This window comes from Lynx rufus, unplaced genomic scaffold, assembly GCF_022079265.1.
Source record: "Lynx rufus isolate CCGP_SWC_20201006 ecotype Redwood Valley unplaced genomic scaffold, mLynRuf1.p SCAF_24, whole genome shotgun sequence".
NCBI classification, from domain to species: domain Eukaryota; kingdom Metazoa; phylum Chordata; class Mammalia; order Carnivora; family Felidae; genus Lynx; species Lynx rufus.
Window position 1 is genome coordinate 12,644,313 of NW_025814839.1, and position 14,404 is coordinate 12,658,716.

Consider the following 14,404-nt stretch of genomic DNA (forward strand, 5'->3'; position numbering starts at 1 on the left):
CCTCATCACCATCATTACACTATCATCACTATCACCACCAACATTGTCACCATCATCACCATTACCACCATCACCAACATCATCACCACCATCGTCACCATCATCACCACCATCACCACCATCATCACCACCATCACCATCACCATCACCACCATCACCACCATCACCACCAACATCATCACCACCATCATCACCATCATTACCACCATCATCACCATCCTCTTCATCACCACCACCATCACCATTGTCACCATCACCATCATTTGCCATCATCACTATCATCCTCCTCCTCCTCACCATCATCATCCTCTTCCTACCATTATCATCCTCCTCCTCACCATCATCATCACCATCACTTCACCACCATCATTACACTATCATCACTATCACCACCAACATTGTCACCATCATCACCATTACCACCATCACCAACATCATCACCACCATCACCACCATCACCACCAACATCATCACCACCATCATCACCACCATCATCACCATCATCATCATTGCCATCATCATCAGAATCCTCTTCCTCCTCATCATTCTCCCCCTCCTCCTCCTCCTCCTCACCATCATCATCACTGTCACCTCACCACCATCATTACACTATCATCACTATCACCACCAACATTATCACCATCATCACCATTACCACCATCACCAACATCATCACCACCATCGTCACCATCATCACCACCATCACCACCATCATCACCACCATCACCACCATCACCACCAACATCATCACCACCATCATCACCATCATCATCATTGCCATCATCATCAGAATCCTCTTCCTCCTCATCATTCTCCCCCTCCTCCTCCTCCTCCTCACCATCATCATCACTGTCACCTCACCACCATCATTACACTATCATCACTATCACCACCAACATTATCACCATCATCACCATTACCACCATCACCAACATCATCACCACCATCGTCACCATCATCACCACCATCACCACCATCACCACCATCATCACCACCATCACCACCATCACCACCAACATCATCACCACCATCATCACCATCATCATCATTGCCATCATCATCAGAATCCTCTTCCTCCTCATCATTCTCCCCCTCCTCCTCCTCCTCCTCACCATCATCATCACTGTCACCTCACCACCATCATTACACTATCATCACTATCAACACCAACATTATCACCATCATCACCATTACCACCATCACCAACATCGTCACCACCATCATCACCATCATCACCATCATCACCACCATCATCACCACCATCAACACCAACATCATCACCACCATCATCACCAACATCATCACCACCATCATCACCATCATCACCACCATCATCACCATTATTACTACCATCATCACCATCCTCTTCATCACCACCACCATCACCGTTGTCACCATCACCATCATTTGCCATCATCACTATCATCCTCCTCCTCCTCACCATCATCATCCTCTTCCTACCATTATCATCCTCCTCCTCACCATCATCATCACCGTCACCTCACCACCATCATTACACTATCATCACTATCACCACCAACATTATCACCATCATCACCACCATCATCACCATCATCATCACCACCACCATCACCAACATCATCACCACCATCATCACCACCATCACCATCATCATCAACATCATCACCAACATCATCACCACCATCATCATCATTGCCATCATCATCAGAATCCTCTTCCTCCTCATCATTCTCCCCCTCCCCTTCCTTCCCTCACCATCATCATCACTGTCACCTCACCACCATCATTACACTATCATCACCGTCACCACTAACATCACCACCATCACCATCATCATCATCGTCGCTGCTGTCCTCAGCTGAGTATCGTGCAATGAAGCAGACTGGCAGGGATTGTGATGTAACCTTATCTGCTGGAGTCAGCCATGTAGGCCTGCCCACACTCCCAGTGTCACCTCTGGGCCCTCTGGGCCCTCCTACCTGTCCCTTCCCTAGATACCTCTGAGAGTGCTATCTGGGGAGGTAACGCTGGCACCTCAGAGCCCCTGGCTGTGGCCCAGGCTGACATCCCAAATGCAGAGCCCCCTCACCGTCAGTGGGATTGGCAAACTCCTTGGGCACAGCTGCCCCATCGTCCAGCTCGACAGCCTCTAGGCCCGTGCGGACCCCTTCAATCTGGACCTCATGCTCTCCCGAAGCCGTGTCATCCTCTGACCTGGCACTCTCGCCCGTGCGACGGAATTTCACCACCCTAGAGAACAGAGCAAATCTGGTCATGATGGCTAGAACTTCCCTTCAATGCCCTTGCTGAACAGCTCTTGTGCCCAAGACAGGTGAAAGGCTTTTTCTCATGGTCCGGAGAATCGAATGGATGTGCAGGTAGGGGGTGGCATTTCCATTGAGTTGGACTGGTGGGGGGGGGGGGTGTGTGTGACAGCTTTAAGAGTTAATGTATCAGGGCTGCCACGTACATTTGTACAGGTTGGGCACTGCACAACTCCAGGGGGACCCTATACACGAGCTAGGCTATGTGAAAGAGGATACCTTTGCTGTAGATGTAAATACTGTTTGGAATCACCTGTGTTTCAGAATTTAGACTCCTCTCTCTGTGTCAGGGGTAACAATTTGTGGTCACCTAAGGGGTGACATTATGTCCACAAAAAAGTTCCCCTTACAGTCTTTTTTTTATAGTTAAAGTGGATGCCCAAGTTTTTTAATTGGGAGAAGTACTGTAGAAAGCCAGATTCTTCATGTCTCTTCAAAAAGTAGAGTATCTGGGGGGCGCCTGGGTGGCGCAGTCGGTTAAGCGTCCGACTTTCAGCTCAGGTCACGATCTTGCAGTCTGTGAGTTCGAGCCCCGCGTCGGGCTCTGGGCTGTTGGCTCAGAGCCTGGAGCCTGTTTCCGATTCTGTGTCTCCCTCTCTCTCTGCCCCTCCCCCATTCATGCTCTGTCTCTCTCTGTCCCAAAAATAAATAAACGTTGAAAAAAAAATTTTTTTTTAAAAATAAAAAAAAATAAAAAAAAAGTAGAGTATCTGGGGCAGCTGGCTGGCTCAGTCAGTGGAGCATGCGACTCTTGATCTTGGGGTTGTGGGCTCGAGCCTCATGTTGGGTGGAGAGATTAGTTAAAAAAAAGAGTGGAGTACTGGTCACCTGGGGCTCATCTTCCTGTAAGGGAGCCATGTGGCTCAATCTGGGTAGTGGGCTCCCCGTAGATGGGACACACACTCCATGGTTGATCACAGTCCCTTCCTCTCCAAGTTACCTCCAGCCTGGAGGGTCTTTTGCCACTTGTACCTGTTCTCTGTTCCTCTTAGTTGGCACTTGCCCCTTTTGTCTGGGCTTGTAGGCTTTCGCGTTTGAGACCCACGGACTCCGCTCTGCAATACATTCCTTCAAATGATTTCTTGTTACTCTGGAAAAGCCTTGGTTTCTCCGAGTGGCGATCTCTTCATCTGGGGCTCAGCAGTAAAATTACCTGTGTCCTTCCATCTCCCTCACTCCCAAACACAAAACTCCTACCGTCCGCCAGCCCTGTGGTGGGTTTTGGGGTCACGGTGGGGACAGAACAGAGGCGTCCCAGCCACGGGTCACGGGAGAGAGCGATGTTGAATGAGTAATGCCCGTTGCTCTTAGGGCTTTGAAAACAGAAGTCTGGAAAGTCAGGAGCATGAAGGCGTAGAGGGCAAATTTGGGCAATGCTTTAAAAAGCTAAAAAAGGAGGGGCGCCTGCGTGGCTCAGTGGGTGAAGCATCTGACTTCGGCTCGGGTTTGGCTGACTTTGGCGATCTCATGGTTCACGAGTTCGAGCCCCACATCGGGCTCTGTGCTGACAGCAGAGAGCCCTCTTCAGATCCTCTGTCCCCCCCTCTCTGCCCTCCCCCATTGGTTCTCTCTCTCTCTCTATCAAAATAAATAATAAACTTAAAAAAATAAAGAGGTAGAGGGGCGCCTGGGTGGCTCAGTCAGTTGAGCATCCGACTCGGCTCAGGTCACGATCTCGTGGTCCATGAGTTCGAGCCCCGCGTCGGGCTCTGTGCTGACAGCTCGGAGCCTGGAGCCTGCTTCGGATTCTGTGTGTGTGTGTGTGTGTGTGTGTGTGTGTGTGTGTGTGTCTGCCCCTCCCCCGCTCATGCTCCGTCTCTCTCTGTCTCAAAAATAAACATTAAAAAAAAAGGGTAGAAAAGAAGAAATATCTAAGTAAAACATACTGTTACTATTATTATTAATTGTTGCACGATCCCCTGCATTTCACCGAGAATAACTGGTGCTCTGGCATAGAAGCAGGGGGAACACGTCCTGCTTACGAAGTTGGAGAAGAGAAAAAGCAGATGAAATCACAGCGAGTTTGCAAATACCTGAAACACCACTCACGGACGAGGCTGGGCTTGGAAAGCTTGAGCTGTGAGGCTCGCCTGGGGTGGACCTAGAACACAGGGTTTGCAGGCTGGTCTGGTCTGACTGAAGCCTGGAGCTCTCACTCCATCCCGTCTAGCATCACCACCCCCGGCTGGCAGCCCCGAGCTTACGTTCCATGCCTCATTCTGGGTGTTGTTTTCCAAGCGCTCGGATCCGCACAACGGTCGCGGTTGGGATCCTTACCAGCCCTTTACTAGACCAGGAAACCGTGGCCCCAGAAGTCAACGTGACTCGCTCACATTTCTGTCAGATCAAAACCTCGCGTTCCCGGCCAAAGACGGGACGCTCTCTCTCCAAACCCTTCTATTGCTCCCTACCTACTCTGACGTTCGTTCCATAAAAATGTTATTTTGAGATATTTAAAACATATGCAAGCGTATAGGTAACAATGGCAGAAATATTTTGGCCCCGCTGTCCAGCTTAAGGACCGAACATCACTGTCAGGTTGCACGACACAAAATTGCCAACGTTTGGCCATAATTCAGTGGAAGCTACCGTGACTCCTTTCTGATTTCCTTCTCCCACATCTTCCTAGGTAACTCTCTTTCTTGATCAGGGGTCTTTACACGCGTCATTAGTTGATTTAATCCTCACAAAACCCTGAATGGCAGTGACTATTATCATCCCCGGCCGATAAGATATAACAGTCACTCTGAGCCTCAGTTTACCTCCTCTGTAAATTGGGTGTGATAATTGCATCATGAATCCGATGCCTGAGACACAGAGCCTACGGTGGGATTCTCTTCTTTTCCGGTTGCGGTAAAATACACATAAAATAAAATTTGCCATCTTTTTTTTAAAAAAAATTTTTTTTTCAACGTTTTTATTTATTTTTGGGACAGAGAGAGACAGAGCATGAACGGGGGAGGGGCAGAGAGAGAGGGAGACACAGAATCGGAAGCAGGCTCCAGGCTCTGAGCCATCAGCCCAGAGCCCGACGCGGGGCTCGAACTCTCGGACAGTGAGATCGTGACCTGAGCTGAAGTCGGACGCTTAACTGACTGAGCCACCCAGGCGCCCCTCTTTTCTTTTTTTTTTAAATAAAATCCAGCTTAATGGGTGTGGAATGGTGTCTGGTTGTGGTTTGGATTTGAATTTCCCTAAAATTGAGCACCGATTTGTTGGCCATGTGTATATCTTTGAAAACATGTTCAAGGCTTTTGTCCATTTTTAAATCAGGTGTATTGGGAATATATTCTGGATATCAATGCTTTATCAGATATATGATTTACAGATAGTTTCTCCCTTTACACAGGTGGCCTTTTCAGCTCTGTTGATTGTGTCCTTGGATGTACACAAATTTTTAATTGTGATATAGTCCAGCCAGCTCCAATGCCGTGAATCTTTTTCCTTATATTTTCGTCTAAGAGTTTTTTATAGGGTTAGATCTTTGATCCGTTCTGAGTTGATTTTTGTGTATGTCATAAGGTGGGGGTCCGGCTTTTATTTTGCACGTGGACATCCAGTTTTCCCAGCACCATTTGTTGAGAGGACCGCCCTTCACCCCATTGAATGATCTCGTCAAAAATCACTTGACCATTACACATGAGGGTTCATTTCTGAGCTCTCTACTCCATTCCCTTGGTCTATATGTCTTTCCTTAGGTCAGGACCATGTGGTTTTCGTCACTGTCGCTTTGTAGTGAGGTTTGAAATCAGGAAGTGTGAGACCTCCAATTCTGTTCTTCGTTTTCAAAATTGTTTTGGCCGTTCTGGGTTCCATGGGATTCCGGATGAATTTCATGATGAATTCTTCGATCGCTGCAAAAATGAGCTGGGGATTCTTGAGCGAGGATTTGTTAAGGAAGTACTTCCACTGGGAAGTGAGGGAGGCAGGACAAGGCGGGGATGTGGTTTTTGCTGAAATCTGATCCGTTGGGGAGCTCTGGAGTGGGAATTATGCCACCAGGATGGTCCCACCCAGAGGTCTGGGGGCTGGGCTCGCGTCAGTCATTGGCACGTCACCGCAGGGGCGGAGGGCATAGCCTCCTAGGTGTCCCCAGATGAGGCGGCTCCCCTCAGCTGAGGGCACTCTTCAGAGCGGACCGCAGCTGGGAGCTATAAGCCGCCAAACCTAATGGCACCTGGGAGATTCACCAGCCTGGTAGAGGGGATCTGGGACCGGCACCAATGGTATCTGCTACAAATAAGCCCCATCCAGAGTTATTATGCAAACAAATGTAAAGCACTGTGCACACTTCGAATTCCCCTCCCTCAAGCTTCTTAGATACTAGTTCTCAAACCACAGAGCTGTTTTTACTGAGCACTTGCTATGCGCTAAGAGCTATGCTATAAGCCTTTTACATTCTCGCCTGTTACCCTGACAATTAGCCTATGAATTAGGTACCGCTATTATCCCCACATCACGGATGAGGAAACTGATGCCCAGAGAGGTTAAGGCACTCATCCAAAGTCACACAGCTTGAAGGAGCTGAGGCCTCAGCCGGGTTGGCTTTGGTATTAGAGCCCTAGGTCCTAATCACTGGGCATCAGTTTCTCTCCCCAGAGAGAAGGCGTCTGGGGAAGGAAGGTGATGCCTGAACTGAGCTGGCCTACATGTAGGAGACTTGCCAGGCAGTGGGAAACGATGTGTTCTAGAGCGGGAATCAGAAGGCACAGCTCTATTCCAGCCTGGCCGACCACTTCCCAGGTCATCACACTGCTGCAGGGCGTTTTAGCTGAATGGAGTCTTTGAACCCCTACAGGGCTGGTCACAACCCTGATGGCCGGGGCCCCACGGCCAGAGGGTCTGATTCAGAAGATCTCGGCTGGGAACTGAGATTTTGCATTTCTGACACGTTCCCAGGTGGTGCTGCCGTTGCTGATGTGCGGACTGATTTCGTGCCACGGAGTCAGACAAACGATTCTGCTGCGCGCCTGCCCCGTACCGGTCATGAAGCAGTCGTGCCGAGGATCGGAGCCCCTACTCTGTCGGCGGAGGTGGGTGTCTGCAGCCCCTCTACCTCGTCCGAGAGGCCCAGGACCCCTGTGATACAGGACAGATAGATGCCCCTGCCTGGAGCCGGGAGGCAGGTGTCCCCTGGGAGCAAAGGCCTGGGGCCCGGAAATCTGGTTAGAAGCTGGGGTCTGGGGCTTTGCTTAAGCAGCAAGAACACTGTTTTCCTCTGACCAGGCATTTCTTTGGGGGTAGCTTTGGGGGGCATGCTGAGGGAGACCACGGGATTGTTCTCAGGCCAGTGGCATGCCCATAGACTGAATCTCAGCTAAAACCCCCCAGGCCATAAGGATGTGTAGCATGTGACGATATCCAGGGTGTATATGCGACCAAGTTCAACCTGCCGATGGTGAAATAACAGGCTCCAAAATGTTCTGAACGTTCAACAGTCAATCTGCTCTTAGGGCTGGTTTGAATGGTCGATAGCGCACCGCTGCGTTAAGAGTCCTCAGATCACCAACACCTGCCACAACTCAGATGGACGTTGAAACGTGAAGCTGGGCGAAGGAAGCCAGACGCAAAAGGCCGCATGTTGTATGATTCCATTTACGTGAAGTATCCGGAATGGACCAGCGCATGGAGACAGAAGGTGGATTAGCGGTCACCGGGATCTGGGAGTGGTGGGGGAAGGGGGGGTGGCTGCCTGATGGTACCGGGTTTCCTTTTGAGACGGTGGAAATTCCCTGGAACCAGATAGAGGTGACTGTTGCATGCCATTGTGAATATACGCCAAGTTCACTGCCGCATGAGTCATGAGAGCCCAAAAAGGTGGGAGCGACCCAAGTGTCTCTCAGCTGATGAATGGATCAACAAAACGGGGTCCTAGCCACACAATAGAATACTATTCAGTCTTATAAAGGAGTGAAGCGTCGATCCATGCTACGACACGGACGAACCTTGAAAACATCATGCTAAGTGAAACATACCGGTCGCAAAAGGACAAATATTGTATGATTTCACTTTCAAGATGCTTGGAGAACTCAATTTCACAGAGACAAAGGAGAATAGCAATTGCCAGGGGTGGTGGGGGCGGGGCTGGGAAGGAATGGAAGGCTCGTGTTTAAGGGGGTCAGAGTTGCATTTTGAGAAGACAAAATAGTCCTGGAGACGGAGGATGGTGTGGTTGCCCAACAAGGCGAGTGTATGTACACTTACAAATAATTAAAACGATTGGGGCGCCTGGGTGGCGCAGTCGGTTAAGCGTCCGACTTCAGCCAGGTCACGATCTCGCGGTCCGTGAGTTCGAGCCCCGCGTCGGGCTCTGGGCTGATGGCTCAGAGCCTGGAGCCTGTTTCTGATTCTGTGTCTCCCTCTCTCTCTGCCCCTCCCCCGTTCATGCTCTGTCTCTCTCTGTCCCGAAAATAAATAAACGTTGAAAAAAAAATTAAAAAAAAAATAATTAAAACGATTAATTTGGTTTGTGTATTTCACCATAAAAAAACCCAACCCCCTCAATCTTTAATACTGCCATCGATGTTACTAGAATCCATTTGTTCATTTATTCAACAAATATTTATTGAGCACCTGCCTCGTAGCGAGTCCAAAAGTACTGGGGTTTCAAGGGTGAGCCAAGCACACTGAGGTTCCTTCCTGCTGGGCTCATGGTCTGCTGCTGGGGAGGGAGGCGGGCATTGAAAAAGGTGTGTGTGCCCACACGGAGCTGTCTTGCACATTGTGAGAAATGCTACAGGTAAGTGCCGTGAGGGGCGGCTGGGTGGCTCTGTAGGTTAACTGTTGGACTCTTGACGTTGGCTCAGGTCATGATCTCACGGTTTTTGAGTTCGAGCCCCGTGTCGGGCTCCATGCTGACAGCTCGGAGCCTGCTTACGATTCTCTCTCTCCCTCTCTCTCTGCCTCTCCCCTGCTTGTGCTCTCTCTCTCTCTCTCAAAATAAATAAATAAACTTTTTTTTTACTGCCTTGGGGGCACCTGGGAGGCTTAATCGGTTAAGTGTCTGACTTCAGCTCAGGTCATGATCTCGCCGTTTGTGGGTTCAAGACCCGCATCGGGCTGTGCTGAGAGCTCACAGCCTGGAGCCTGCTTTAGATTCTATGTCTCCCTCTCTCTCTGCCCCTCGTCCTCTCACACTCTCTCTAACAAAAATAAATAAACTTAAAAAAAAAAAGCTTTGAAAGGCTAGCTAGGGGCGTGTGCGGGGGTAACATTTCAACTCTGCAACCCTCTGAGTAAGGGGTGGTATTAAATGGGAAGGAATTTCAAATAAGTGGGACTTCCTGTCCCTAAGAAGCAACCCCCACATCAGAAACATCAACAGTCCCCTAGGTATTCATGGGAGATAGAAATATAGAGAAGTATTAGAAAAGGGAAGGAAATGGACATTTAAAACAATTTTTTTAATGTTTATTTCTTTTTGAGAGACAGAGTGTGAGCGGGGGAGGGGCAGAGAGAGAGGGAGGCACAGAATCCAAAGCAGGCTCCAGGCAATGAGCTGTCAGCACAGAGTGCGACCCGAACCAGGGCTCGAACTCAGAGACCGTGAGTTCATGACCTGAGCTGAAGGCGGACGCTCAACCGACTGAGCCACCCAGGCGCCCCGAGAAGGAAATGGACATTTACATGCGTCATCACCTCATTTTCAGGGATGAAGGGAAGATGAATGGATCACCCTTGACTCCAAGGTAACATCACAGAGGGAATGACCATGAAGCCCGACAATCTCCTCGGGATCCTGCTTGTATCGTATCCTCTCCTCAAGGACCATCCAAGGGCTCCACACTTCTTTCTGTGACTAAAGGGACCACTGCAACTCTGGGGAAGGTACTCTGTGATAGCTTTCAAAACGTTCAGTGCTCTGTGCTCCCACGCAGAATTATGCTGCTGGCAGTTCGTTGCAGGGACAGACGTGAGAAGGCAACGGCTTACGATACAAACAACGGCTGATAAGTGTTGTTAGCCTGCCGGGTGTCAGGTGCCATGCCTGTGCTCTGCATTGATTACCTTATGTACTTTTCACGGTCACTAACCCCATTTCACAGATGAGGACAGTGAAGGCCAGAGGGGCCAGGAGCTGCACGAAGGTCACCCAGCAGGTGTCTAAGGCAGACTTTGGCAAAGCCGTCTGACTTCAGAGTCCCCACTCCCAGCCGCTCTGCTATATTCTCTTCTGGTGCTGGCATGCTGTGTGCAGTAATCATCGGGAGGGGAGTAATTACATAGATTATGGTGCATCCACTTAAGAGAATGTTTAAAAAATTGTGTTTGTTGATCCCTATCATAATGTCTCAACCATCCAAGGGGCCATCATTGGACGAACAGATCAACAGAGTGTGGTCTGGACATAGAGTGGAATATTATTCAGCCCTTAAAAAAGAGGAAATTCTGACACGCTACAACATGGATGAACTCTGAAGATATTATGCTAAATGAAATAAGTCTGGCATGAGAAGACAAATATTGTATGAGTGTGCCTATACGAGGGGGCCTAGAATAGTCAAATTCACAGGGACAGAAGGTAGGATAGCAGTTGCCAGGGGCTGGGGGGAAGGGGGATTTGGTGTTTAATGGGGACAGAGTTTCAGCTGGGGAAGATGGAAAAGTTCCGGAAACGATGGTAGTGTTGGTTGCATAACAGCGTGAAGGTACTTAAGGCCGCTAACCATATGCTTAAAATTGTCCAAATGGTAAGTTTTATCTTACGTATATTTTGCCATAATAAACACACACCCGCACACACACACACACACACACACAAGTTGATCTCTAAGAGCCAACAGGAAAAGATTGTCAGGGTTCGTTATTAAATATGCTAGAATGTGGTTACGTGATCTAGGTTCTTTGCTACTAAGATTTAAGTGTGGTCTTGAACCAGGGGCCCCAGCATCCCCTAGAGGCTTGTTAGAAATTCAGAGTCTCAGGCCCTGACCCAGAGCTACTGAATCAGCATCTATCTGCATTTTAGCCAGGTCCCCAGATAATTTGTGTGCACCTTTGTTGGACAAACGATGCTACCGAGTATTCTTCCACCGTCCTGGGCGTTCTGGAAGGATACATAAGAAATCACAGGCTGGTTTCTTCTGGGAAGAAGGACTGCACGGAAATGGGGACTTTCTGGATGGGAAGGACATTTTTCTACTTTTCATTTTGGACCTTTCTAACGTTTGCAATTTTAAACCTGCACATATATTGCTTTTGTAATATAAGTAACAACAGCAACTCTTTCCAGAGCGCTTGTTGATAACGTGGCACCTGCTAAGCACAGTGCAGACACTTTCATCTGTGGAATGGGGATGATAAGGAGCTTTCAGGACCGCTATAGAGGTTAGCTGAGCTTGACGAAGGAACGGGAAAATCACGGGCATTGAGTAAATGCCACCTTCCCTCCACCTGGTCCCGCTCGGATCGCCTTTCTGCCTGAGCTCAGAGGACACTGACCCTTGTGAAATATGACCTTGAGAAAGTGACTTAGCTCCCCGCAGGTTTAAACCGGGATCTGCTCACATTCCCACTCCGGCAAACCCCAAGAAGCCAGCGCATCTTTCTTTACGAAAACTTGTTTAAAGACAGACATAAAGAGAGACCTTTGACACCAAATGACTCTCAGAAAAGCAGACTACATTTCGACTCGGTCGGGTTCCTGAAAGTATTTATCAACTCTCTGAGTCAAGACTTCCCAAGGGGGGAAAATGTGATAGGAAAGATAAAGAAAATCGCAATGACATATGTTAAATGTATGAGGGCTTGGAAACAGGTTGGCTTACAAAATTTCTTGGCATTTGTTGTGTATATACAGCATGTAATTTACCAAAATAGCAGGGAACATTTATTTCACATAATTTTGCTATTTAAAGAAGAGAAGAGCTTGAGGAAATGGCTGTCAAAAATCGTATTTGTACCATCATGTAATTCACTCCAGTTCCTTAAATTAGGGTCTGAGCCTTGGTTAGGGTATTTCAGATACGGAAGTTTTTTCTCTTTTCATCTGAGCTTCTGGGCTTTTATCCCCTGAGTTAGCGAATCTACCAGACTGAAAGGGAAGCTTACCCCTCACTGTGATTTTCACAGGGTGGCAGATAGTGTCCCATCATGAAGAGACATGGTCTGTCCTGGGGAAGAAGGGAGCCCAACTCTGGCAAGCAGACTGACCTGTGTTTGGATTCCTTGTCCGTGCCACTTAGTTGCTGCTGTGTGACCCTAGGGAGGTTACTTGACCTCTCTGAGTCTTGGTTGCCTCCCTGATTGGATGGAGATGGTAATCCCCACCTCACAGGGTTGCCAAGGAGATGAAAGGAGTCAATATAGACAAGAGTGTCTTGCACAACCCGGCACAATCATTCGGTAATTTCGGTGTTTACTGAGTGCTGACGGTGTGCTGGGTGCTGGGATACCAAAGGCACAAAATAGATGTGGTCCCTGCCCTCATGCTCTAGTTGGTGGGTGGGTGCTCTAGTTGGGGAGATGGTAAGCGAAGAAATTATAATACATTTGCCAATGAATGGATCTTGAGAAGGAAAGGAAAGGAGTGGGAAGGTAAAGAACTGGCGAAAGGAGGAGTCAGAGTAGACCTCCCTAAGGAGGCTGAGATCAAGAGGGCAAGGAGAGCTGGGCTCAGTTGGAGAGAGGGCAGGGAGAATGGCTGGTGCAAAGGCCCGGAGGCAGGGCCAAGGCATGGAGGTCAGAGAGACAGGCTGGGTCATGCAAAGCGTTGGACACCACAGTGAGGACTTTCCACATTATCCCAAGACCCAGGGGATCCCATTGAAAGGTTTCAAGCAGGCAAGAGAGAGCGGAAGATGATGAGAGTTGAGTTTTGAGAAGATCACTCAGGCACATGTTTCCACAAGAGGAAGAGCAGATTGTGGAGGGTGGTTTAAAATGCAGGTTATAATATTATTGAGGGAGAGCAAGACCGACGGACCAGGAGACAACTGTTGGTAAAGAATACACTCTGTTCTACTCCCAAATCACAAGAGGAACCTGCCACACCTCAGGCGCCATATGGGGACGCACCTGAGTTGGTAAAAAGGCAGGGAGGGTGAGGGGGAAAGGTGGGCAAGAGCCCTTATCCTGGTTTCCACAGGAAGGAGTAGGCGAGGCCGGGTAAGCGGGCTGAGGTTTGAGTAATTTCAGTGTGGATAATCTCAGCAGGTTCTGGGGCACAGGGGCTGCCTGGTGCTTGGCCTTGGGGTGATTAGGACAGGTGGATAGTGGCTCTGGGTTGGTTACCTTGTGTACGAAAAGTGCACTGGCAGATGAATCATGACTAGTTAATTCCGGAAGGGACAACCCCTCCAGGATACGCAAGGCCCCAAGATGCCAAAACACTAGACTATAGAAAATAAGAGGCATGTTTAACACAGAAAGATGGCAAGGAAGGGAGCAGGGAGACCAGGGAGGTGGCTGTCCGGTTGGCTGTGTGAGAGGTGATGGTGGCTTGGATTAGGGGGACTAAACCGGGGAAGGGGGTGGGGGTGAAGCTTTTGTTATTTGTCCTCCCTACCCACCCCCCACCGATGAGTAGAGGAAGACCCCTTCCCTGAGAGACCCGTCTACAAGGCATAACAAATGCCCACTTGTTTGGGGAACTCAGTCGGTCAGCGCTGAGGACCAGCATCCCTCGGTTTTATCCCACGTGCTCAGCGGCGTGGCGTTGGGGCTTCTTAGGAATCTGAGACCTATCGGCCAATGGGATTCGATACCGTGGGCCCAGTGCAATGGAGATTGCCGAGGTTATTTAAAAATGGACTCGCTTTTCGTTTCCCTTCGAGATAAGACCTGGGCACTCCCTGAGCCGTGCGATTCGGGAAGCGTCTTCCCAGGAGCTGGACCTCTGTCTTCAAATATTTCAAATTTAGGCACGTGAAAGATGGCACTTGTTCAACTCGGACCCTGAGACCAGAGCTTGAGCTTCTGGGGATAGAGGAGAGGGAAGCAGATTTCAGCACAGCATGGGGAGCCTTCTTAGGCTAGAAGTCCAGAGACGAAAAAGGCTGCTTTCGAAGGCAGTGGGCCTCTCCTTTATGAGAGACGGTCTAGGAGAGGTGGGCGGGTATCCACGAGTGGACCTAAGGGTAATGATATTTAACACGCAG

General features: G+C 49.2%; 1 protein-coding gene across 1 annotated transcript in view; it reads right to left on the reverse strand.

Moving 5' to 3' along the window:
* The window catches only part of SVOP (SV2 related protein), a 61,168-nt gene extending 58,910 nt beyond the window's left edge, over nt 1–2,258 (reverse strand). The window contains exon 1 of the mRNA XM_047088506.1: nt 2,072–2,258. Within this exon, the coding sequence (XP_046944462.1) occupies nt 2,072–2,258 (187 nt within the window). The remainder of the gene's footprint in view (nt 1–2,071) is intronic.
* Nucleotides 2,259–14,404: the final 12,146 nt, after the last annotated feature.